The sequence below is a fragment of the Homalodisca vitripennis genome, chromosome 3 (assembly GCF_021130785.1).
Source record: "Homalodisca vitripennis isolate AUS2020 chromosome 3, UT_GWSS_2.1, whole genome shotgun sequence".
Lineage (NCBI taxonomy): Eukaryota > Metazoa > Arthropoda > Insecta > Hemiptera > Cicadellidae > Homalodisca > Homalodisca vitripennis.
In genome coordinates this window covers 9,410,203-9,436,723 of record NC_060209.1, presented here as the reverse complement: position 1 = coordinate 9,436,723, position 26,521 = coordinate 9,410,203, and the positions used below count along the sequence as shown (strand labels likewise).

Sequence of the window (26,521 nt, the reverse complement as noted above, 5' to 3'; positions counted from 1 at the left end):
GATCACTTTATTGATCACTTATTTAGTACTTAGTTGTAATAAAATGTTACTACTGTGTGATTTTTTCCCTTTCTCTGGTGTTAATGGGGTTTACATTGAAACGAAAAGCAGTAAATGGTTTTACTGCATAATACTTGTAATAAATTACCCGTTGACTAAAACGGTAATGAAGTTGCATTTAATTAATGATAAACCATTTTTATCGCCCATTTAATTTTTACTGCAAGTGAAAGTAAGCAAGCTTTTTATTGAGGTTATTATTTAATATTTATGCTTCGATGGATTAACTCCTTCTCTAGTTTTTCCAATACACATATAGAACAAATTTTGCAACAAAATGTACTATAATAGAATTAATACTGTTCAGACTCACATATATTTAAAGATTAAATACACTATCATAATTATTTATTGAACATTATTGTGTTATCCTAGTCATTTAGGTGTTCTTTTACTTTCTTACTGTTTCCTTTAAAGCATAGGAACAGTATAAGAATGCTTCTTCTTTAAAGTACATTCTCTGCAATTTACATTGTTATTGGTAAAAATTTACATATAGGATATAAACACCATTTCTTGTAGTGGAAATAGCAAGCCAGTTAGTTTACATGAGGATGCTGTAAAACACGATTCTGGTACCACAAAGATAATAACAAGTTTTGTTTGTGCCTAGGTTTTCATCTTCCACGTTCTTGAGTTGTAATGTTTTTACCAGAGCAACATAAAATATTTTTGCCTGTTCCTCTTTATTTTTTGAATGAAACGTAGTTCAACAATGTGCATGGGAGTTCGTATATATATATATATATATATATATATATATATATATATATATATATATATATATATATATGGGTGTTCACTTAAGGGTATCACAGACTTCTAGGGGTGGCATTACATATCATTTCAACAAACAAAAATGTCATGTGAACATAGGTCGAAAAATGTCTCGTTTAGCCGCTAGTTGCCGTTTTGTTTTGTATAAAAAGTTTTGTATCTCTAAACATAGGTAATTTAAAATACCTAATTTTGCAGTTAGGTTTTAACAGATCTGAGGAACATAAAAAAATCAATGTGTTATTTTCATTTATATTATCAAAATTGCGCGTGTTAAAAAGTTTTAAAGTGAAATAAAAAACAAAATAGTTTAGGTATAAACATTTTACTAACAAATTCAACTGTACTTTTTGTAACTGAATCGATCAGCGCATAAGGGAACACGGCCACTTTAAAGATACGCTTGCACAAGCCAGGAGCAACAATCAACTGATACCTGTCAACTGTGACATGTTTGGCGCTCCCGGGTTTTATCTCGAGTTTTTTATCTTAACTATTGCAATTTGTTATCCATACGGTTATGTGTTTTCTTTCTCACTTACAAAACTTCATATTTTTAATCCAGCGATTCATCATGGGTTCATTCCGGGCTCGCCTTCCAAAGCGTTTCGGAAAAATATGAAACTCCTGTACTAAGTGTACAAGTTGAAATAAATTTAAAAATATACCATGTTAAGTGCGATATAGCATTATTTAGCACTATATTAATGTATTATTACACAATTAGAAAACAGACTTTATAAATATCGAACTATTTTATAATTTATCAAGAGATACAGCCTAAGCAATTGTGTCAATAATGTAGGCTAATAAGTAATACACAACTATTAAGAAAAGTTAGAATCATTGTTGAAAATTCTCATGTATTGCCATTAACGTAATTGTGTTTAATACCTACGGTATTCACTAGCTACAACTGCATATCCAAGTTGGTCATACTTGTGTACTTGTGCGTCTCAAAGTCGCGCTAATAGATATTTACTGAACACCACGTCTTAGATACGTGTGGAAGACTCCAGAGCGGGGGTATTTTAGCACCCTAATACAAACGTGGAGGTATACATTTAACTTTGGTGGCACAGTCAGGATAAAAAATAATCAAACCATTAATAACGCCACACACACAGACAGAGCCCTTAGGTGTTCTGGCGGTAAGGGTGTTGTGAACGTAAATAAGATACTTGTGTTTGTGTTGTGATTCTTGTCACATCTGTTCAGATGTTAACATTTATAGCAAGTGAAGCAATGTTTGAACAAGTAGAGAAACACTCTGTGCCACAGTAATAGTGTGTAAGCGCTGATACTGCGATGTGAACATTCCCGTATTTACTTTACACAAGTAATAAGATACACTGCAACTTTGATAGTTCTGGTGCAGATTTATCGCACTCGGTGTATCACTGCTACATATTTCCCGCGTTTTCGTCTGTCCAAGAATGGGTCGTTTAACTCGAGGTGCCTACTAGTATTGCCAAATGTCTTGTTGTTCGGGTTCAGTAAAAAATAGTTCTTCCTGTTTAGTTGGAAAAAGAAGGTAGATTTTGTAATAACTGATTACGTAAGAATTTATGCCTCTTGGGAATTATATTTAATATACGTATAACTGTCCGAGGTGCAAAAAAAATGTTTATCACAAAATAGTCTAGGAAGTGTTATAACCATTCCAGAACACTTGATGGGACCAAAGATGAGATATTTATAAGATAATTTTTTTTGTTAACTCGTTTGGGAGTTTTTGGACAGTTATCTTTCTTTTTTTCTAGTCGCGTTAACTTTGTAAGGCGTGTTGCACCCCTGGGGGGAGGGTTCGAGGGGGGCATTATCGGTGAAGTTATGTTGACATTTTCTTTAAATCCTATCGTGTAAATCGCTTTTACTGAATTTTATAAATAATTATTCTTTGATTATAGCGAATAAATGGGGAGTTCGGAAATTGTCGGATACGCATTATAACAGATGAATGCTTAGGATACAAACAAACAAATACTTTTCATTGATATTCGTCTACACATTACTTCCTACCACCAGTCACCAGTCTCAAGATTTCTTCTGAGGAACCAAAGAAACATCTAAACACTTAATATAATTCAGATTAAAAGGATTGTGAGACTAAATATACGATGAAATGAATTTAAGTAAACGATCCTACGAAAAACGTTTATAATTTGAAAATTGAATGGAAAATTTGTGGTTTTGAATAAATTGGACTGTGTGTGTGTGTGTGTGTGTGTGTGTGTGTGTGTGTGTGTGTGTGTGTGTGTGTGTGTGTGTGTGTGTGTGTGTGTGTGCGCGCGTGTGCGTGCGTGCGGGCGTGCGTGTGTGTGTGTGTGTGTGTGTGTGTGTGTGTGTGTGTGTGTGTGTGTGTGTAAAACGTATTTTTACATGTTGTGTTTAATCGAAATTGAATTAAAAGAAATATAAACTAAGTGAAAACTAAATTTATTCATAAAAATGAGGAATTCTAAAGAAACACTTTTACCATTGTTGGTTTAAGAGTTATGGGGTACTTGTTTATAAATTACAGTTTACTATCTGATTTATTTTATTATTCATTCATGCAGATACACCCGACAGAAGATACTCTAAGTCTGACACAACAAATGCTGGACGCAAAATATCACCAAAGCCCAAAATCCAATCAAGCCAGAGAGAGATACACTGGAAATCCAGTTAAAAGACCTTTTCTAAACGTCGAACTCCATGTTCGAAATTGAATTAACTCGGATCCCTAACAATTCCGTTCTACCCGACTGACCTTACATTTCTCAGCAGCTTATCTGTACGCTTTGTTTCTGCGTAATAATTGTCTACTCCAGCTGCAAGAGCCACTGCCAACAACTTTAAACCGATCGTCTATAGAAAGTGCTAACCATGTTGTAATAGGAGTGTATTTATAATGGAAAATAAATATTAAGTGTAACATGTATAAAGTATTGACCATTTACTACTAAAAAAATAAAAATTTAATTGTGTGTATTAAAATTTTACATGGATATTCTTAGGGTCCCTGATTAGCATATAATAACTATATGCAACCATAGATTAACAAATAGGCCTATTCCTATTTCGAAAATCCCTCAATGTGTTACGCCACGCTGGCATTCAACACTTCATTTTTGGTTTAATCACTTGATAGTAAATGTGTTTTTGTAAACAACTGTCCTTTCTAAACATTATAATGTGACAAAAAATGGTATATCACTTCAAAATTTCAATTATATGTAATTATAATGTATTATTAAAAGTTTTTAATATACATTTCAGCTTAGCATTGTGTTAATTATATCACGCTATTGATTACAATTGCTTGTAATTTCACATACATGTACACAAGGGGGCTGAAATGTACAAAGTGAGATTCTATATAATACTAGCAGTTACCCGCGGCATTGGATGCAATTTAATTTTGATAAACATGGACGCTATGGGCATATTAAAAAAAAATAGCATCCCGAAAATTTAGTTTTTTTTAAGTAGGCTATTCTATTTTATCTTTTAATATTGATTATTTTCTATAATTTGCCCTTTATTTGATTCATTTTAAAATACCTCTATACAGTTAACGCCGACGATCAGTTAATGCTTAAAGTGGAAGACAGTTCAGCGCATATATTATGATGTTGACGCGCCCAGTACTACCTTCGCCACGGCAAATAAGCGTGTCTCGCTAAACAAGCAGAGGCTTTACCCGAGAAACAAACAAACAAACAATCGTAAACAAACAGGGGCTGCGCCGGGACGGGTGTAGATAGCAGCACTATTGGTTGTTTACACGGCACAGTCAAACAAGGTAGGCTCAGTAACTGTCTGTCGAGTTAATTAAGTTGTAAAGGCGCAGTTCCGATCGCTTCGTAAATTTTAACAGATCGGGTTGGTTTGTAGTGTACTTAGGCTGCTAAAAGCTACCTCTTCGTCGTACTGTTTACTCTGTTCCACGTTCAAAGGAATAAAATGTTTAGTACTCAATATTTACGCTTTGGTGATTTTTTGTTGTTTATTTCTTTTTATTGGGTGGAACCCCTTCTTTATAAACTGTGTTTAGCAAGAATTTTACTGGGAGTATAAGATTAACATTGATTGCCCCCAAGTGTTCTAAAACTACTGTTATTCGGATTAATCGAAAGCAAGTCTAATTTAATATCTTAAAAATCTTGCATTTTATTTTTGTTGATTACATTAGAGTCAAATTGGATCATACTGCCCTATAGCAACAGGCAATTTTTGTTATGTATATAATATAAAAATAATGTGTAGAAATGTTAATATTTATATAGTGTAAAGTGTTTGACCAAAACGGACTTTGGGTGCTACATCAAAACATCATCAGCGAACTCAGTAGGCTCAAATATATAAAGCTTATAATAGAGTTTTTTTTAATAAATCAAAATTTAAGATTAAGGAGGGTTACTGCCATGAGAGCCTTGTTCCTCGCAATAGTTCATAAATTATAAATAACTACGATAATTAAAACAATAATTTAAAATTATAAAACCCCTGGAAATACAAGGTAAAAAAAATAAAAACGTCTTTTTTAAACACAAATGAAAATGGTTCTCTGTAACGAATATTTTACTTTAAACTAATATCGTGACATATTAAGATTAAAGAATGAATTTGATAAAGTGAAGGTAAAAAAATGTTTTTAGATTAAACAAGGATTTAAAAAAATGCTACATAGTAGTAACAAGATTAGAACTTAGCAATACTTCCAAACACTAATTGGGTGGAGTGAATTCAATAAATAGATTGGGAACTAATTCAATTTACTGGAAGTCCGAGTTAGAGAGTGGGTTAAAATTACAATTGCAATCAAGTTCCAAGTTTTAGTCGCACCTAGAACGTCGAGTAGTCCCGCCCAAGTTTGGGCGAGGGGTTGAGGGGGGGGATTAGAATAGCTCAAATTTCAATATCACGACTCGTGGCTACATCTGTTCTGAAACTGACTCCATCTCCGTTCTAGTTAGTAATGCGTTGGACGTGTGAAACTGTATATAACTGTTAGTATCCAGTTCTTATTTGCTGTTTACCGTGGTATAAATTTGTTTGTTCGTTTTTTTGACATCGTTCTTCTACAAAGACACAGTAACTGTATAAATAAATAATATAATACAGTAATTATTTGTATTATGTTCTGCTATTCAAAATATATATTTTTATAAAATTCTAAATTAGTGTTAGGTTTAAATAAGAAATTATTTATTTTAATAATATATGTTTAAATATTGGCTAAGGTTGAGAAGTAGTTGGATATAAATTGCTATAACATTTGTTTACTGTTACTTCGGATAGCGTGGGCGAAGGATTGAAAAAATATACCTAAATTGATTCAGTATGTTCATAAACTAAGATAGTTTAAACTGCTGAACTAATATCATACAATTTTGTAGCAATTATTTTTATCTGTATACAAGCTCACTTTACAAATATTTTAAGGTTATTCCTAAATGTTTTAATTACCATAATTTTACGTTTATAAATAAAATTCAAATAGATGCCTTACAATTTGTACAGTTCTTCTTTCGGAACTTCAACAAATCACTTGCTTTTCAGTCAAATAACATATTGCACTGATATCATTAATTGGCACGTTGTAATCATTAATTCCTTACTTTAATACGTAGCTTTAGCTTTTAAGTACATTGATGTTATTTACATACAACCTCTTTAATATTATAATTTCAGCCTTTTAGAGACTTTTAGACAGAGGATACGCTATTTATAGAAGTGTCAATCTTTTAAATATTTGCGATTTTTAGAGAATAGGACCTATTGTGTACTAACAGTAGATTTATTGGAACAAATGGTAAGAGTTTAGTAGTGCATTACAGGGTAAGTGACTTTCCAGGAAAGTATAAAGAGCGAGTGTGCAGAAAAGCACATGGGACAGTTTATTTGAAGGATAGAGCAATCTTGAATGCAAGCACATATTTAACAGTTTTGTATGCAATACGTAGTTGTAAAATAAAATTATACCATATATTGTTGCAATTTTTCGCTTGTCGCATTTGATTGTAGAGTCAAGGTAAACAAGACCCGTTTTAAATATAAAAATAAACTCTTGTATCTGTTTTCGGTACCGACGTGTTGAACACAACATGTCAAGGAAAACCATACAGTGTTTGTCAGAGCGAGATCGCTTCAAGTCATTTTTATTAACAGAGCCGTGAAATTAACTGACATTTCAACAGCATGCGTTAAATAATTCAAAAGAGTTCACCGCTTAACACAATCGTGTGTTGTAAAAGTGATATTTTGCTTTCACAGCATCGTGTGTTTTTTTAGTTACAGGCTTTTAAGTGCGTAGTTTAATGTTATTTTATAAAATTGTATTGTTTGAACACAGATCAATTTGCAATTAAAATACAAGTAGTTTCTTGCTCACTGGATTAATTTGAATGTAGAGATTACCACGTATGTTACCACGATATGTTAATACAATAATCGAGTTCCTATTACGATGCGAGTGAAGTTTGAGTGAAAGGTAAATGCCCTTTCCCATTCCTTATCTCTGTGTGTCAGTGACACGGGTAATACCTCAAACTGCTGTGTCATTATTCCTGGTTGGAGTCAGTATCCACGTCAGCACGCTACAAATTGGCCTTTAAATTACAGGTTACTGTGGAAGCCCTCCCTATTAGAGAGGACGTATTGTACGAGTGTATACTCCCGTGGGTTATCGGTCGGCCAGACCAAATTTCTCCTTCTGATGGGATTATACTTAATGAATGTTTGCTATCGTACAGTTTGTGTACACATTGCGGCGTTAGCTCGTCCTCGTGTACCATATAATGGCCAAACGTACCGAGCAGCAAGCGTAAAATGTTACAAAAACGTTAATTCATAAAAAGCATAAATTGGTTTTTATAATTGTAACATTCATAGTAGTGTTTTGTGGTACATACAATGTTGTTTTCGATGAAAATGGAACTAGGTTTCATGAAATGTCCTGATCTAATAAAATATTTCTGCTTTACTTTGATTGTTTGAAATAGTATTACCACAATATTCAGAAAACTTGTTTTATTTAATCGTTTATATTATATGCGTGTTGGTAAATTGTACCTAAAGCCGAAAAAAATGTAATCTATAGAGGATATACGTATTTAACGACAAAAAGGTAAAACAACAGTCAATGAAATCTACTGTAAATTGTAATTTGATAAAAAATAACAAGACAAGTATATTTTTTACTAGACTATAATTGAAATTTCTCATCCAATTAGAAACGACTTTTTAAACGATTTTTTACATATACCTAGTAATACTTATGAGTTAAACACGTAAACAAATGTTTATTCTGTAAATTTTTAATTTTCAGCTGGTTATATATACGTATAATATACTAAAAGCGCTTTAAATTTGTATTTTAAGTAAAGTATTTTAAGTATTGTAAAAAAGTGTATTTTCAAATGCAAATTGTTATTGATATCGTATTCAAAGTATCAAATATATAGGAAGCTTTATTTTTATTACTTTTGCTGTCTCTCTTCGGCACGATTTCAAGTTGTTAGTGGCAGAAGGTATGTTGGTCTTTCCGCAAAATAAAGTATAGGAAAAGAAATACCAACTTCATATGAGATATTACGTGGCGTACAGCCACATGTTGTACGGTTTTGTTAGACTAGACCATTATTTTACAGTTGGGAAAGACATGAAAGCGTACACAGTACAGTTCAATGTATCACCGTAAAAGATTGATTCCCGCCCCGACCTCGCACACCACCTCCGTCCAGTCTAAAACTGTTTTCCCCTTCAGCACCGTAAAACAGATCTATACAATATCGTTGTTCCGCTATTTTGTCAATGTTCATGATGACCACAACAGAAACAGTCGCTACTGTTACTGCCCGCATGGCTCAGCAGCTGACGAGTTCTGGCAGGTTATTACTGGCTGTCAAGTCCCATCTGAGCCAGTGCGCAGTGATATAGATTGTGTTAGCCGCCATATTAGACATGTCAGTTTATTTGACAGTAGTCTTATGGCAATCTAAGGACAAATAGTTTAGTTCTAACTACAATTTCAATTTTTTGTAATGGAAACTGATGATTTTCTACTCTTGTGGAAAGCGCTAGTTTTACATGCACGTTACGAGAATCAAATGTGGCCAGGAGCCGAGAGTAAATTTATATTGTATGAATACACAGTCTGTTTATTCTTAAAATAGAGAATTGTTTTGGACTTCGGCTAGGTTTTTTGTTCCCTTAGGTCTAGAAGCTTAGAAATTACACCTAGTCCTAAAAGGGCTTTTGCGCTGCTTCCGGAGTGACAAGATATCCTGGATGGGCAACGTTAGGGGTAGGGGTCACCTCCTGTCGAGATCTATGAGAAAAACTCTAGGGCATTAGTCTCAGCCATGACCTCTCGGAAGAAGTGGAAGCCAGCTTTGAACCAGCTTCTCCAGTCGAAGCAGGTAGGAGGTCGCACACCCTTATGTGTAGACTAGTAAGGACCTTTGACTCTTAGGGAACCCCAACAACTCCAACAGTCATATTCCGCAGTAGATCGAACTACTCTTGCCCTTGCACCCCAGAATCTCTAAATTTGCGGATAGCGATGTGCCGCTCCTGGACATCCATAAGGTTGCGCAGATTTAAGTGACGCGTCGGTTTTTGCTGTTCCCAGTGAGAGTTCAGCCCAAAACGAACCTTCCTCGGGGTTCAGCTAGTTTTGGTAGAGGTCTAAGTGGCAGGATATAAAAATGAAAATATATATAAGGGGAATTTTTTCTCAAATAATATATTTCTTAGCTTGACAAACATAGAATCAACTGTCATCAGACACTTAAGTAAAAGTTAATAGAAATAGAAACATGTTTTATTTCCAAAAACATATACACATAGATATTAGATTTATTTACATTTGATAAACAGTAAATTACCCTTTTACTATACTTACTAAGTGGCGATAAAATAAAACAATTTAATTTTAAGTACAGTAGTTGGATGAATATTATTTAAATTAAATATTATTTTAAACATTATTAGTTAAATCGGCATAAGCTAACCTATATAATGACTGATAATTCTTTACTTTCAGTCTGCCTATCTAAGTTGTGTGACGTTGACATAACTCTTATTTATGAGTCTAACGGCGCATTTATGAGTCTGAAGGTCCGTTTATGAGTCTCAAGAAAAAAATTAAGTATGATAAAAAGTATGAAAAAATAAGTATGATAAAAAATAATCTTGTTTCGTTTTTTAAACCCTATTCATACCCTCCCATATCGAACTCTACCAAAACTAGGGCGGCTAAATGGATTTCTTTTCTTTTATAAAAATTCCTGTATCGATTTCAAGAAAATACGGTTGAGGGCTTACATAATTCAAATTGGCACTCAGCTGTTAGACTATAAGTGAATACAGTAACTCAATTTCCAAGTGCATGTGTATAATACGAGAAGAGATGTTTAAAGAGTAGCATAGTAGTAACAATTTTAAATATGTGCTGATTATTAAAAATGTTATATATAATATTTACTTCCTTCAGTATATTCTGATCCCTAGTTTTAAGTAGTATGTGTAATGCGAGCAATTTTATACTGTTGTATCACATTTCACCTTTATTTGCACCTTAGTCTATAAATGATAATCAATTCGCCCTTGCTGCGCAAAGCCAACTTAATGCAGCAGAGCAACGTTTCGGTGTCGGTAATTGTAAGGAAGTATGTTTCGACCTTGATGTTAGTCATCACTGGCTGGTAATCCTAAGAACCTAATGGTGTTCACATAACGCTTAATTGGTTTATATCAGCGATGTCTCCGTATTCGAGAGGAATATCTATCACCATTACTTTCACTTATAAATGAACGGTTACGTCATACATATTGCCTGTGTGACAGGGTGGAATAACGTGGACTCGGATCTCCGGTCACGGGTGAAGGAGCAGTGATAGTCGCTCTAGACCAGTACTGGTTACCTAACCGTAGTTGATCAACAGGTCACCGGACCGTCCTTAGTGTCCTTGGTCGTCTTCAACATTTCGTGTTTGCTGACGAGACACTCGGATCTCAGGTCACGGGTGAAGGAGCAGTGATAGTCGCTCTAGACCAGTACTGGTTACCTAACCGTAGTTGATCAACAGGTCACTGGACCGTCCTTAGTGTCCTTGGTCGTCTTCAACATTTCGTGTTTGCTGATGAGACACTCGGATCTCTGGTCACGGGTGAAGGAGCAGCAGTGATAGTCGCTCTAGACCAGTACTGGTTACCTAACCGTAGTTGATCAACAGGTCACTGGACCGTCCTTAGTGTCCTTGGTCGTCTTCAACATTTCGTGTTTGCTGATGAGACACTCGACCTCGAGACACCCTGCATCTCATTTGATTGCAGATTACGTAAACGTTCGAAATAAGAAGACCATGTTACAGTAAAGAAAGGCTGTATTTTGGTGCTCAATATTTATGCTATATCATCGCGCTTTGTGGTAAGGATTCAGAACAAGTTAAAAGTGATTTTTATGAAATTGGATCTTATGGCTAAGTTCGTTACCGAGTTCGTTACGCCATTTTGTTCCAACATGGCGGCCGTTTAAACCGTATAAATTTATTAAAAACTATATTTCTCTATATAAAAACTTGAATTTCCTTTTGAAATTCACGGTATAGTCACTCTTTTACAGGATTGGTCCAGGAATATTTGGTAGATTTTCTACAAGTTTCCTAACCGATGCAGTTTATAAATTTTTTGCCGATATTGGTGCACCACATATCATAGGCAAAATGCCAAATGCCAAGTTATGTTGGCTACCTAACGACTTGAAGTAGTGTAGAGTAAAACCGTAACCGATAAACAAACAATACAAATGTAATAATTCTATTCGAATTATAACTGGAAGTGACAAGATCAGTTCCATTGTAGAAAACCAATATCTCTATACGGTAGATTACAGAGACAGAGTATTACTTCTAAATTGTGAATTGTCTGTGGGATTGTATTACTTGTCGACTCTATATCTTCTTATACTGCTTTACTATTACTTATTACGATTTTGTTGTTGACGTTTCTTCTCGATAGATAACATGTAATATTAACGCTGTGCATGTCATTGTTGTAATAATTGTTTCTAAGCGATGAGAATCTCAAATAGTTTGTAAAAGTTTTATTACTGTAAATAGTTAAATCGAAATACTTCACAAAAATATGTTCTATAGTAAATCATTTTCTCTTAAAGTTTATGTTATTATTATTAATAGATGTCGTACAAAAGAAATTACAAATCCAGTTAAAGTTAAATTACAAGTTTATCAAGCAAGATATGCTTATTCGTGTTCTATAAAAATGTAAAAAAATTGAATCTTGAAAACAGTTTCGTATTAATTTAATGCAAATTAAAAGATATTCCCATTGTTTATACTATGTATCGCATCGTAACATTCACAACACAGCAGCTTAGAACCAATCAGCATGGTACAGGCACACGACCTCTTGAAATCAACAGATATTTTTCCATTTCAAAGGAATTGTTGGTTTTAAATGTATCAAGCTATAAAAATATGATCAGAAAAATCTAGTTCGTATTTACATATAAAACTATCATAAACCGTTATAGTTTTTAATTTGTTTGAGAAATTAAAGAATTTGTTTGGATGTAAACATGAATACCACAGGATAATAAAAGGTATATCAATTTTCATTTTAGTGTACTCAGACTAAAAAGAATGTAACTTTTTTTTAAGGCGTTTAAACATTTGCTTTGACTAATCTCTATCTGCCATACTATGAACCCAAATCGCAAATCCAGAGCATATATAGTTGAAACAATCACACTCTGTTTATCGCAGTATGGATACAAAATGTATCCCCTTACAGAAAATATTAAGTATCAACCAGTGGAAGCAAAAACTTAAAAATAACAACAATACGAGTAATGTAGACACAGTGACCACCAAAGTGTCTATTAGTTTCAGCTATATAAGTTATAAATGTACGAACAGAGTTTTTCACAAATACATGTTGTATATTCTTGTAAATACTTGCTTTATTAAAGTAGTATGTAAGTCTGTGCAACATGTAAGTGCTTTACAGTTGCCCCTGAAATCAAAATCTGTACGGAGATGTTTAGAGTTTCCGGTAAGGAACCCATTTGTGGGTCTCAGGCGTCGATATTAAGTAAACTATAAGTAAAAATGATGGGGTTTTCCGCTACTTTAAAGACCAGTGGGGCGTAGCCCAGAGAGACTTTCGAAATAACAATACGCCTCTATTTATCCCAGGTACATAAGAATGTCCATGTAAATTTCGTACGATTCGTGTAATACAATCGGTTGAATAGTTTACGCGCGAAAGTAAAATAAACAAAAAAGGCATTTTCGCATTTTTAATATTATTAGGATGTCCCGTGGGCAAATAATCGTACGGAAAAGAAATTTTTACAGTCCTAGGCAGAGAAAAAAGGAAAATTGTACCAGCCTCCTGGGCTACTGAGTCAACCCTATTGGCTTGACTTTAATGACGCTCAACCAAATGACATGGCTGGACATGCACCGTCATAGAAGCCATTCTTGTCTATGTAGAAATTTTTGTGCATAATTTACAGTTTAAAGTATTTCTTTAAATATGTTGCTAAAATGTTGTGTGTTCATACTCCATATTTGACAAATTTATTTATTCTACAATTTTCTCGTGGCTATCATACTTCCCCGCAGTAACAAAATGTTCGCTAAAGCTCAGACAAATCCCATACAACGGCATGAATCGTTATTGAACACCGAGTTGCTTATAGGAGTATAGAACTGAAGGTCCATGCAAAATTTCAAGTATGTATTTCAGTTCGTTCTGAAATGAGATATTGTGCGGACAGGTAGGCAGATAGAAAATTTTAAATTTGTCCCTACCGCTCGACTCACAGTTCGCCAACGCTCAGCCAAAAATATGCAGTTGGGGCTCTCGTCATGATTTACGTAGCTATCGACAATATATGCGTCAGCCCACTCGGTATATGCGGTTTTAATACATCTTATTGCAGTATAAACCTTTTTTTTAATTTGTAAAAAATGTAAGTTAGATTAATAACTTTAAACTACCCAGAAATAACTGGAGTCATTTTGATTGCAAACTATAAAATTGCTCCTTTCTCTTGCACTAACATTTGTACATTTCCGTACTTTCGTTATCTGCTTACAATGTATGAAAATATAGCAATGTAAAATAATTTAATTAAAATATTTTCTAATATTCCTTTACTAACTTATGGACTGACTGGTCGATATGACAGTATAAGAACCATATTTTGTGACAGTACAGAAAACACTATTATTTAGTCCACAGGGTCCACTAGACAAACAAGTTTAGTACAGTGCGTGGTATGAACGCATGGTGTTTCTTATAGCGTTTCCGACGTATCTCGTATACAACATCCAGTCAAGACCTGAGTAAATTGTGGAAGAAATAATGACGTTATTCAAGTCGTCTGATATTGAGCGATGTAACGTTCCGGGCCGAGGAGTTGGTTCTGACAGCTCATCTTTCCGCCAAGCTTTGACCTCAACGTTTACAAATAATCTTACCGGAATTAATTTGTTTCAGGCTGCTTCGTTTAACTCTGATAGAGATTTCAGGAGGCTTTATCAAATGGATGTTTACACTTTGAATCGAATTGGGTGGCTACATCATGATTGTGTTTGTGTATGTAAGACTCTTGTACAGTAGAAGTATGTTTTTAAATAAAATATTTATATTTATTTAAAATATTTACCTAACATTTGTGAAAAAATGGTATATTAATATTTTATTAATACTAAATTTATAGTATGTCACTGCCTTATAGCTAACGTGGCATGTAGAACAACGTATATAATTATGTTCCTTTCTAGGACTTATCGGAGACAAATTAATTATAACAGATTTATCTTAAATCTTAAATTTTTGCTTCTTAAATCTATGTTAATATTAATCTTAAATTTATGTTTCTTCAATGATATAGTGTATCAGGTACAAAATAGCCTTGCTTGTAGGCAAAGGCTTAGTACGTAATAATTTACTATTCGTGCCATAAAGTACAGGAACCTACCGTAAATTGTATGCTGCCATTTCCTGACCGCTTGTGTAACTGCGACGTTATTGCGGACGTACTTATAGTACAGCAGCTGAACCTGCCCAGGCAATTTATTGCATATAAGGACTGCGGTAGTACTGGGCAAGCATTCAGTAGTGCAATTTACTATGATTAATAAATTATCCCGAGAAGCTAAAGTGTGGAACTCTTAATTACTACGGGTAAATGTTCAAACACCTCGATCATAGAGGTAATAATGTATAGTATTTTTATTCTGTACAGCTGAATACGTGCAGATGTATAAGCACAAACCGGCGCTATTGTGCACTAGTTGTGCACTGTTATAGTCTCGTAACTGAACCTGTCTGAGTAATGTATGCACGTAGTAACCTACACTGCTGAATACTCGCAAGATGTATTAGGACAGATCCGGCGCTATTGATGACCACTTAGTTACAGTCTCGTAACTGAACCTGTCTGAGTAATGTATGCACGTAGTAACCTACACTGCTGAATACTCGCAAGATGTATTAGGACAAATCCGGCGCTATTGACCACTTAGTTACAGTCTCGTAACTGAACCTGTCTGAGTAATGTATGCACGTAGTAACCTACACTGCTGAATACTCGCAAGATGTATTAGGACAGATCCGGCGCTATTGACCACTTAGTTACAGTCTCGTAACTGAACCTGTCTGAGTAATGTATGCACGTAGTAACCTACACTGCTGAATACCCGCAAGATGTATTAGGACAGACCCGGCGCTATTGACCACTTAGTTACAGTCTCGTAACTGAACCTGTCTGAGTAATGTATGCACGTAGTAACCTACACTGCTGAATACCCGCAAGATGTATTAGGACAGACCCGGCGCTATTGTGCACTTAGTTACAGTCTCGTAACTGAACCTGTCTGAGTAATGTATGCACGTAGTAACCTACACTGCTGAATACCCGCAAGATGTATTAGGACAGACCCGGCGCTATTGTGCACTTAGTTACAGTCTCGTAACTGAACCTGTCTGAGTAATGTATGCACGTAGTAACCTACACTGCTGAATACTCGCAAGATGTATTAGGACAGACCCGGCGCTATTGACCACTTAGTTACAGTCTCGTAACTGAACCTGTCTGAGTAATGTATGCACGTAGTAACCTACACTGCTGAATACTCGCAAGATGTATTAGGACAGATCCGGCGCTATTGACCACTTAGTTACAGTCTCGTAACTGAACCTGTCTGAGTAATGTATGCACGTAGTAACCTACACTGCTGAATACTCGCAAGATGTATTAGGACAGATCCGGCGCTATTGACCACTTAGTTACAGTCTCGTAACTGAACCTGTCTGAGTAATGTATGCACGTAGTAACCTACACTGCTGAATACGCACTAGATGTATTAGGACAGACCCGGCGCTATTGTGCACTTAGTTACAGTCTCGTAACTGAACCTGTCTGAGTAATGTATGCACGTAGTAAACTACACTGCTGAATACGCACTAGATGTATTAGGACAGACCCGGCGCTATTGACCACTTAGTTACAGTCTCGTAACTGAACCTGTCTGAGTAATGTATGCACGTAGTAAACTACACTGCTGAATACGCACTAGATGTATTAGGACAGACCCGGCGCTATTGACCACTTAGTTACAGTCTCGTAACTGAACCTGTCTGAGTAATGTATGCACGTAGTAACCTACAGTGCTGAATACCCGGAAGATGTATTAGGACAGATCCGGCGCTATTGACCACTTAGTTACAGTCTCGTAACTGAACCTGCCTGAGTAATGTATGCACGTAGTAACCTACACTGCTGAATACTCGCAAGATGTATTAGGACAGATCCGGCGCTATTGACCACTTAGTTACAGTCTCGTAACTGAACCTGCCTGAGTAATGTATGCACGTAGTAACCTACACTGCTGAATACTCGCAAGATGTATTAGGACAGATCCGGCGCTATTGACCACTTAGTTACAGTCTCGTAACTGAACCTGTCTGAGTAATGTATGCACGTAGTAACCTACACTGCTGAATACTCGCAAGATGTATTAGGACAGATCCGGCGCTATTGACCACTTAGTTACAGTCTCGTACTTCAACCTGTCTGAGTAATGTATGCACGTAGTAACCTACACTGCTGAATACTCGCAAGATGTATTAGGACAGATCCGGCGCTATTGGCCACTTAGTTACAGTCTCGTAGTTCAACCTGTCTGAGTAATGTATGCACGTAGTAACCTACAGTGCTGAATACTCGCAAGATGTATTAGGACAGATCCGGCGCTATTGACCACTTAGATACAGTCTCGTAGTTCAACCTGTCTGAGTAATGTATGCACAGATCCGGCGCTATTGAGCACTTAGTTGAGCAGCACTATTGAGCAGTCTCTTAGCTAAACCTCTCTGAGTAATGTATGTATGTAGTAACATACACTGCTTGATACCTCTAAGATGTACAGGTGACGTAGACTCGGCTAATATACCTTCAACGATATTAAGCACATTGTGTCTGTCACAAATGTAAGCTATACATAAAATAACCTCGAATATTACTTATTTTACTCTTCCTGTTGTGAAACGTCCACTAGTATTTTTTTTTATCTTGTCAATACAATAAATAAGGTTGACATTGTCTTACCAGTGTTACGTACAAAATAGTTATCGTTACACTAAATGCATAATGTCTAATTAAATAACTAGACCATGACAGTTGGTCTTGTACAAATTTTGAAATACTATGGGTACAGACATTAATGATAAAATAAAGTAAAAATATTTTAATAAATTTATGTTATAAGTGATGTGCGGAATGTTTCCACTGTTTGGCACCATGTCTATGTGTCTTCTGTAGGTAAAAGAAAAAGTGTACAATGTAAAGTTATATTAAATTTTGTTTATCAAAATCACAGAACACTTACTTATATTTGGTGCAAGTCATATTAATTAAATAACAAAATACTATTGTTGAATGTCACAGTTATTTTACTTATTTTATAACCGTTTTAATAATTTAATCACAACAATTTAACTACGTACACCTTTTATTAATTGGTATTAGGCTATATAATTCACATTGTGTCTTTACTTCAATATAATTTACTAATTTGTCTATTTAAATACAATTTTCCTTTACTCATATAACGGGTTAATGTTTTGTTCCAAACCTAGCTAGGCTGGTTACATAGACAGTGCTAAGGAAATAAAACAAAACCGAAGTTAGGTATTTAGGTAAAGAGTTCAGATGAACTCCTTGTTTATAAAGCGTTGTTCTTAACTACAATTCTGTCGTTGTTATCTTATATCCAACTAGGTATACAAGTCCAGTAGGTTCAATTCTTATAATTTAGTATAAAATAGATAGAAATATTTTACAAACGGAAAAGTTTGGAATATCCGCGTCCTGTTCTTTCTCTCATTAAGTTAAAAGATGTTTGGTTCATTCCAGGGTTCATTGTTGGTCTATACATTTTCTTGAGTTAACTATATTTATTTGTTCCAAACGTTCTACAGCCTTCCACAATTGACCGACGCCCTTTGTGTTGCAGCCGGAGGAGAACCGAGCTCAATGCCTCAAGGACGGGCTGGCGGCGCGGCGGTAGAACTCTCGAAATTGTTCCAGGATTTCTTTGTTGGTCTGCCAGATTTTCTTGAGTGAACTATATTAATTTTGTTCCAATCGTTGCTGAACAACTCCCGCAATTGACTGATGCCCTTTGTGTTGCAGCCGGAGGAGACCCGAGCTCTGCACCTCGAGGACGGGCTAGCGGTGGTGGAACCCTCAGAAGGGTTCCAGGATGTCCTTGATGGTCTGCCAGATTTTCTTGAGTGAACTATATTAATTTTGTTCCAATCGTTGCTGAACAACTCCCATGATTGACCGACGCCCTTTGTGTTGTAGCCGGAGGAGAACCGAGCTCTGCGGCTGAAGGACGGACTGGCGGCGGTAGAACCCTCGGAAGGGTTCCAGGACACGTCTCCGGCTACGAGTTCGCAACCAGTCGGCATCGCCTGGAACTACTTCGACGAGCGAGGCTACGTCGCGGGCGGCGGCCTACGCCTGGGTGAGGATCCTTACAACCGCAACAAGTTCAACCAGGCGGCCTCGGACCGGTTAGCCAGCAACAGGGACATCCCTGACACCAGGAATCCTGTGTGAGTATCTTCGAGTCACTTTCACAGTCTTCTAGTCTGTCAACGCTCGGCTCGTATGTCTGAATCATTCGTTACATCAAATTGTATCTGTTTGACTTTTTCTTGCTCACATCTAATAAAAATAGATCGGTTCTTCACAAAACTAATATTGTTTTAGTCAGATTCCTATTAGTGTTGACATTTTCAAGAATCATACTAATATAGAAGAAAGGAGTGTTATTGAATTATTAAATTTGTAAATGAATTTTGAAAAGTACAAGCATTGCCAACTAGGACTTCAGACACGGGTCTGATAAGTACGATCATGCAATTTTGTAAAGAGTGAAGGAGAGTATTAAGTTTTGGGAATACTAATAAAAGCATTTGACAGTGATTTGGAATTGTACATGAATTTCTTTCTTTCTGTCTATGATGTCAAAATGGAGCAATAAAGTAATAAAATGGTGTGTTTATAATTTAAATAGAAATAATGTTAGATCCTTGTTGAGAAACAAAAGATAAATAAATTGATGGATTCTTTATTTTACAAAACGGATTTAGGACTTCATAGCCCTCTCTAAAACTTACCCTAGGTAAATTATAAGTACATTAATTATTTGAAATTTTCAAACGAAACAACTAATAACGAACTATTTTAACAACAAAAATGTAAAAACCAAATAATTAACTGTAATATAAATTGATATTGAAAATTACATTCTAAGCAAAACCATTTAAAATATACAAAGACCAGTACATAATTAAATTAAATTTTCATTTTGAAAGGTGAAAACATTCATTCACATTTTGATTTTGTCTGTAAAAACCCAAGACTGGTGTGTGTCGAGGTTCACCTTGGGCCATCCGCAAAAATCGACTTTACAGCCGAAGCAAAACGAACCCTCTCAGTTTCTCTAAGTCTGTTTACGCAGCTTGGAGAGAATTCCACAAACGGTAAACAGTCACTACACATGATTTATTGACAACAGATGTTCTACGGCAAGAAATGCAAGAAATTCAAATCCAATAATTTCAAAGTCGTTCATAAAATATTTTGAAAACCTAGTTTTTAAAATCGAAAAAAGTATAATTATGATCCAAAAACTCATAGATCATGTAATTGTACTGCCGAAATCTGCATATATAATGTTAGGTATGCGCATCTCCTTAAATTAAACAAGAATCGTAAACTATAATTTTCCGCATTATATTATTAAGGTTAACACCCGTTTTATTAAGCACTACAAACAGGTAAAGAAAGTGAGGAAATACAAAGCGATGTAATTAGTAAAATCTGTATGGGGTGGGACAGAAATTGTTGTAGTTTTTGCAGTATATGAATTATTCATGCAATTACTTTTTACATATAACTACAACGTACATTGTTAAAGCCAACTGTATTCAAAAGTCTTAAATTTCAAACTATTATGGGTTAGGTTTTGTCGGAGTTCAGTTTTAGTCTGTTTTTTTTTTCATTCATATGAAACTTTGTGTGTCAGTACGTTGCTTACATTGTTAACTAATAGTGAAAAAAGTAAAGGGCCGAGAATAGATCCTTGTGGCACACCACGCGTAACAGGATTCCATTCAGATCCAATATCATCAATTATAACAGACTGTTGTTTCCAACCTAGATATGATCCCATTCATGAAAAAGCTTGGAAAATCCTCTATGTCTTAACTTTTAAAGTAGTCGATAATTTATATATATATATATATATATATATATATATATATATATATATAACACTACAAATAAACAAAAAGACAAGAATATGCCAAAACACTGCGTAAATGCTTTAAGGTGTCCTGCATCAATTAAAAATCACGCATATAAATAAGAAACTGTCACCGACTTTTAATATTTACTCCAGTCTATTGTATTTTCGTTTCACTCTATGATCAAAAATCTCGTACATTATACATTTTGTTGACAAATTTATTTATTCAGCGTTTTTTTCGTTTCCATCATGGTTACATATAAAACTAGTGTAAAAATATTCGCCACGTTCAACAAAATGACATGGAATGCCAGGTACCATATCTAACTCAGTGATTTTCAATATGAATGAAGTTTCGTGCCAAATGTCAATTGTTTACGTCAATTGACATTTACAAATAGGGAAAATCCTGCTTCTTTCACAATCCATCGTCAAAAACAAATTTAAAACAAAGAATGTATATGTCAGTTCGGTTTTGAAACGTCATGCTGACAGACCGATAGATAAACGGACAGAACTTTTCCAGCCTCACGAATACAAAAACAAACTCAACCAGTAACAAGTCATAAGAATTAAATGTATATACCTTAATATTTATTATCATTTGATATTATGAGGCTTTAATTGCTGTTTTATTATGTTTGTATATAAATCAGTAAAATTGATTATATTACTTTTACAATAACCTGCAGTGACTTACACTCCATAAATTACAACTCTAATAACAAATTATATTATTCTTTAGTAAGTAGAGTGATATTTTAAGAATTTATGTTTTTGATAGTTTATTATCTTCTCATTGTAGCAAACTTTTAATAGCCATAATAAGTTTAAGTTCGTTGTACCAACTCTCTTTTTAGAAGAGAGACTTCAACGAAAGAAAGCAATTAAATCACTACAAGTCTAACTTGCCCGGCACCTTAATGAAAGTGAGAAAGTTGGTTTCCTCTCTCGTCCCGAAACGAAATGGACTCGGAGTTGTCTGAGACTAACTCTGGTAATGCAGTAACGGAGTACAACATCACACTCCTTACTGCACTGTAATGAAGAGAAATAGAGCTCTTCCAGGCCGTATATACCTTAGTCGAACGTGCTCACCATTACAACATTGTTACCTGCTTATAATAATGTCTGTTAGTAGATTACACTCAACAGAATAGTAGCTTAATGCCGTATTGTTACAACTCAAACCCGGTATTATTTCAAATTACTTGATAAATTTTGGTTCTGTGATAAATAATTCTTCTTACCATTTTCCATCAGTGCTAAGTTATTTGTGCATCAGATGTAATTCTATAAAACACTTTAACGTATTAAAACAAAATTAACGCCTTATTATTGTGCATTATTGTTTCTAAATGGATTGTTTTAATACAAAACTTACAATGACGAAAATACAACATTGCCTATTTATCTATGATTTCTTGTACTTTATGGAAATACACCTTCAAGTACTGTTTGCACGTTTATAACTAACTTAACCATTAAGTATAGTGAGTGGTGATTTCGTTTTGCATTGTGTTTATCAACGGTAATTTTAATATATTTAGGACTTTTTAGAATGGTACAGAAAAATCTATTATAGCTAAAATAATTTTACCTAGTATAACAATTCTTGAATTTAATGTCTTAAAAAAATACTTTACCTTTTTGTCATGACTCGTAATTATTTTAAAACTCATTACGGTTGGTAAATGGTCAAGTGTAAGTTTAAACTAATTTGAATCAACCGTAAAGTTAGGAAAAATCACGTAAAGCCTGTGTTATTAGATAAACATATGAGTTTCGTTTGTCAGATGATGAAAGGGTTATTAGTGATGGGTTCAAATTTGGCACAGCACAAACACTTTCATACAAGCCGATCTTTTATTTACCTCACTGGTATATTTTATTATAGATTCTCTCTATAATGTAGCCGTAATAATACCCTTGTTATCGGTAAAAACATATGTACGTAATCGGGTATATAGAGTAAGTTTTGAATTTTATTTCAATAATGCTGATTTTATTATTGTATTAAAATTGTCCGCTTAAAAGACTCAAACTGTGAACATTAACACAAAATCTAAAACACTTATGTTAATAAGGATCCTTATTAACATAGGATCTAAAACACTACTTGTTGTGCCAGCGCCTATAACGTTTAGATCACGATGTAAGTAAGTTTTAAGTTGAGAGGAAGACAATGGTATGATAAACATAAAATGAAATATGTACTTTCCAAAAAGAAATGGCAGTCATTTAATGTAGGTATAAATCTCAATGTATCAATTTAGGATGGACCTCTCTCCAGGTCCTTTTTATAAAAGGTTAATTTAAAATTATAGGTCTTTTACAAAAGAATTATATTATCGCCCTTTTACGGACGAGGCTTTCAAAGTAACTCATGAAAACGCTATTAATAAGGTAACTTTGATTTCTCTCTACATTAAATTTATATTTTGAGTTCGCACTTTTTACTTGTGTAATAATAATACAGTTTTATTCCTTTCGTTTTTATACACGTTCAGTTTATAGTTTTCAATTAATAACCATAAATTCATATGGTGTAATTTATTAATGTGATAAGATAATAATGTGTCTAATGCGCACCCTGTTTAATTATGTGTTAGGTTATTTATTTGCCTGAAGAAGAAATCAGATTGCAGATCTAGAAACGTAGTGTTACTGATACTTTTTATCACTGAACGATGGAAAATGTCCGGAAAATCCTGTTTCCTTCACTATTTTGTTTTGGACCATTCTGTATATTACTATTATTTTACATAGAAAACGTTTTTTACATTATAAACTTTTACAATACGGCAGAAACTATCTTTTTTATGGAACACCCTGTATATTGCAATGAAGGAGGAGGAGCTCTTCTTATTGGAATATCAATTTTCTATTATTTTATGATGATGGCATCTTTTTTTTACATTAAAGCGTTTTTATTCCTGTGTTTTATATGTCTCTAAATAACGAAAATACGAGAGCTCAGTGTTTTGGGATTCCTTATGCAGTTTAACATTGAGAAAATGCCGTTTAACATGCCGGTAAACGTCTCGTTTACCGTTTAAACGTTTATAAATATCTTAACACCGTAAATTCCTCAATGAAAAATTTTAGATGTTTAGATGTAGAGTTGTAATAAATATTAAACTCCCGAAGGGATATCAACACTTTCGTATATTGGGGTTTAAGGGGAGTATTAAAATTTTCCAAGAATAAAAACTTCTTAAAATCATATTTTTATCGAAAATAATAATAATAATAACAATATACAGGGTGTTTTTCTATCATTATTTTACAAAAGAAAACTCACAATTCTTAAATAATTTGTGTATTTTACCACGAGGCTTTTCAACATCGAAGATGCCATCATCATAAAATAATAGAAAATTGATATTCCAATAAGAAGAGCTCCTCCTCCTTCATTGCAATATACAGGGTGTTCCATAAAAAACATAGTTTCTGCCGTATTGCAAAAGTTTATAATATATATTTAAATGTCTTCTCTAACGTTAAGGAAAGTTTCCCCATATCGTCAGATTTATACAGTCGAAGTTCACGATGGTCACCCCGTAGCTATACATTATATAAAACACATTTACTTGCAGTGTGTGGGTGTCAGTAGGGTAACACAGACGCGGTGGGCGGTGGGCGCGGCACGGCTACAGACGGCGAGCGAGGGAAGTAAGCCAGGGTCACAGTTAAGGTCTTTAACCCACTCAACTCCTACTGTTAGGCCTGCGGAACATTGGTTACAATTTATGGCGCGGTTATGTTCATTATGGGCGAGCGTTACGTAATGGACTTTCAGTTTCCGCTGTGAGTCCTCTTGAATATTGATCACGTTTTAGATGGTCACTGAACCTCGTGTTGTTGTTGTCCAACAGTTTGTACAGTTTCTAGGATCTGCAATTTGGTACATTTTATATTACCAGATAAGTGATGTAATTTTTAGCGAATTTCCGTGAGATACATGAGCTACCAGTATCCATAGTAATATACAATACCTCCAGGATGAAATCTGGACTTTCTTCCAGTTATTTTTTCCTCAATATCAAGGGGATCTTTTTGCGTAAAAATATTTAAACTTATATTTTCGACTGACCTTCACAGTTTGATTTTAAACATACACAGCAGCTATTAAACGAATACTAATTTATAACCGCCTGTTATAAGTTCTGAATTAGGACTGTTCAATAGGAATTTAAATTGCAAAATTTCAGCCTTAATTATTTTGTTATTGGATTTTTACAAGTATTCTGCTGAGATAAGAATTTTGAAGTATCTGCGTACATATTGTGTCCAGATAGTATTAGCGACGAAATTAGAATTAAGTTAATATTTTGTGGTTACTGATGTTTCTCTTTGTAAAAGTAAAATAAAAGTAAAAATAAAGAATGTCTTATTTTACCAGGCGAAGTTAGGGCTAAGAAGCCCTCTCTAACACTTAACCTGGGGACCAACGGCTTAAAGGTGACTTCCGAACCACCACCAATGGCCGAGCAGGCGGGCCGCTTGCAAGGACAGGATCGCTCAGCGGTCACCTACCTATACAAGCAGTGGCCACGCTCGACGTTGCTTGATCTAGTTATCTTGCGATAACCGCCGTACCCGCTACACTGCGCCATTGGTGTTTGTACTGGTCGTATGGTAGACAGTAGACAAATACTTTACTTCAGGGATAATAATAATACTTTTAAACATTCCAAGAGCTCGCGCGGTAACAGAAGAAAGGAAATTACAGCATACATTATTAGTTGTCAGCCAGTCTTTTTTTTACAATTATCAGTTCCTCACTATATCATCGCTTTGAACATTCAACAAAGTAATAGCATGCATTCTTTATATTTAATTAACAGAGCAAGTATCTGAACAGTAAATTCCGTGACAAAATATTTAACTGTCAATTAAATATATAATAGAAATATCAACAATAAATAAACTACTATTAAAAATTAACAATAACCTTTTTTTACGCTACATATTAACGAAAAATCTGCAGTAAATAAACACATACAAATCAACCATAATATACAATAAACACCTACAGATAAACAAAAATATACAGTAAATTCTAACAGAAATATCAACAATAACCGTAACAAAAAAAAAAAAAAAAAAAAATTAAAACAAAATTCTCTTTATTGACATGGACATATAGAGTACGGTCATGGCGTCAGAGTTTTTCTTGGGTTCATATAAATTATTGTGGTGATCTTGCTTCGTCCAGAAATTCTTCAATGTAATAGAACTCTCTCTCTCCAGCAGCCAGTCAAGAAGAGTTTCTTTAAAGTTCCTCTTGCCTCTCTGTTCTTTCAGTCTTACTGGAAGGATGTTGTAGAGCTTAGCCCCGATGTAGGAAGGTTTTTTCTCAAAACCAGTCAAGTGATGTGCAGGAAGTATATAGTTTCCTCTGTGTCTGGTAGTATAATTATGTGTATCTGAGAATTGCGGGAGTTCTTTCTTAATTGCACAGATGATTACTTCACTAATGTAAAGGTTGGCTATTGTCTGTAGCTTCAGTCTTTTGAAAACCCCCTCTGCAGGAATCTCGAAAACCCAGTTTGGCTAATACCCTGATTCCCATCTCCTGAAGAAGCAGTACCCTGTGGAGGTTTTTTTTTAGATGAGAACCCCCAAACAGACAGCCCATAGCGCATTGTACATAATTAACATTAAATAAATACCTATATTTCAAGTGAACACAGTTTAAAAACTATTTGCTAATTATGAAATTTGATGGGGTAATTTGTAAATTTGGTGTTCTATAATTTCAAAGTTACAACCGTGTGCTGGGAAATTGTAAACAATTGCAATTGCACTATATATTTATTTGGATC

At 34.6% G+C, this 26,521-nt stretch overlaps 1 protein-coding gene across 1 annotated transcript in view; it reads left to right on the top strand.

Moving 5' to 3' along the window:
* The first annotated feature begins 9,191 nt into the window (after window positions 1-9,191).
* Window positions 9,192-26,521, top strand: part of LOC124356552 (polypeptide N-acetylgalactosaminyltransferase 2) — a 57,777-nt gene continuing 40,447 nt past the window's right edge. The window contains exons 1-3 of the mRNA XM_046807620.1: window positions 9,192-9,248; window positions 18,563-18,634; window positions 18,737-18,990. Coding sequence (XP_046663576.1) covers window positions 9,192-9,248; window positions 18,563-18,634; window positions 18,737-18,990 — 383 coding nt within the window. The remainder of the gene's footprint in view (window positions 9,249-18,562; window positions 18,635-18,736; window positions 18,991-26,521) is intronic.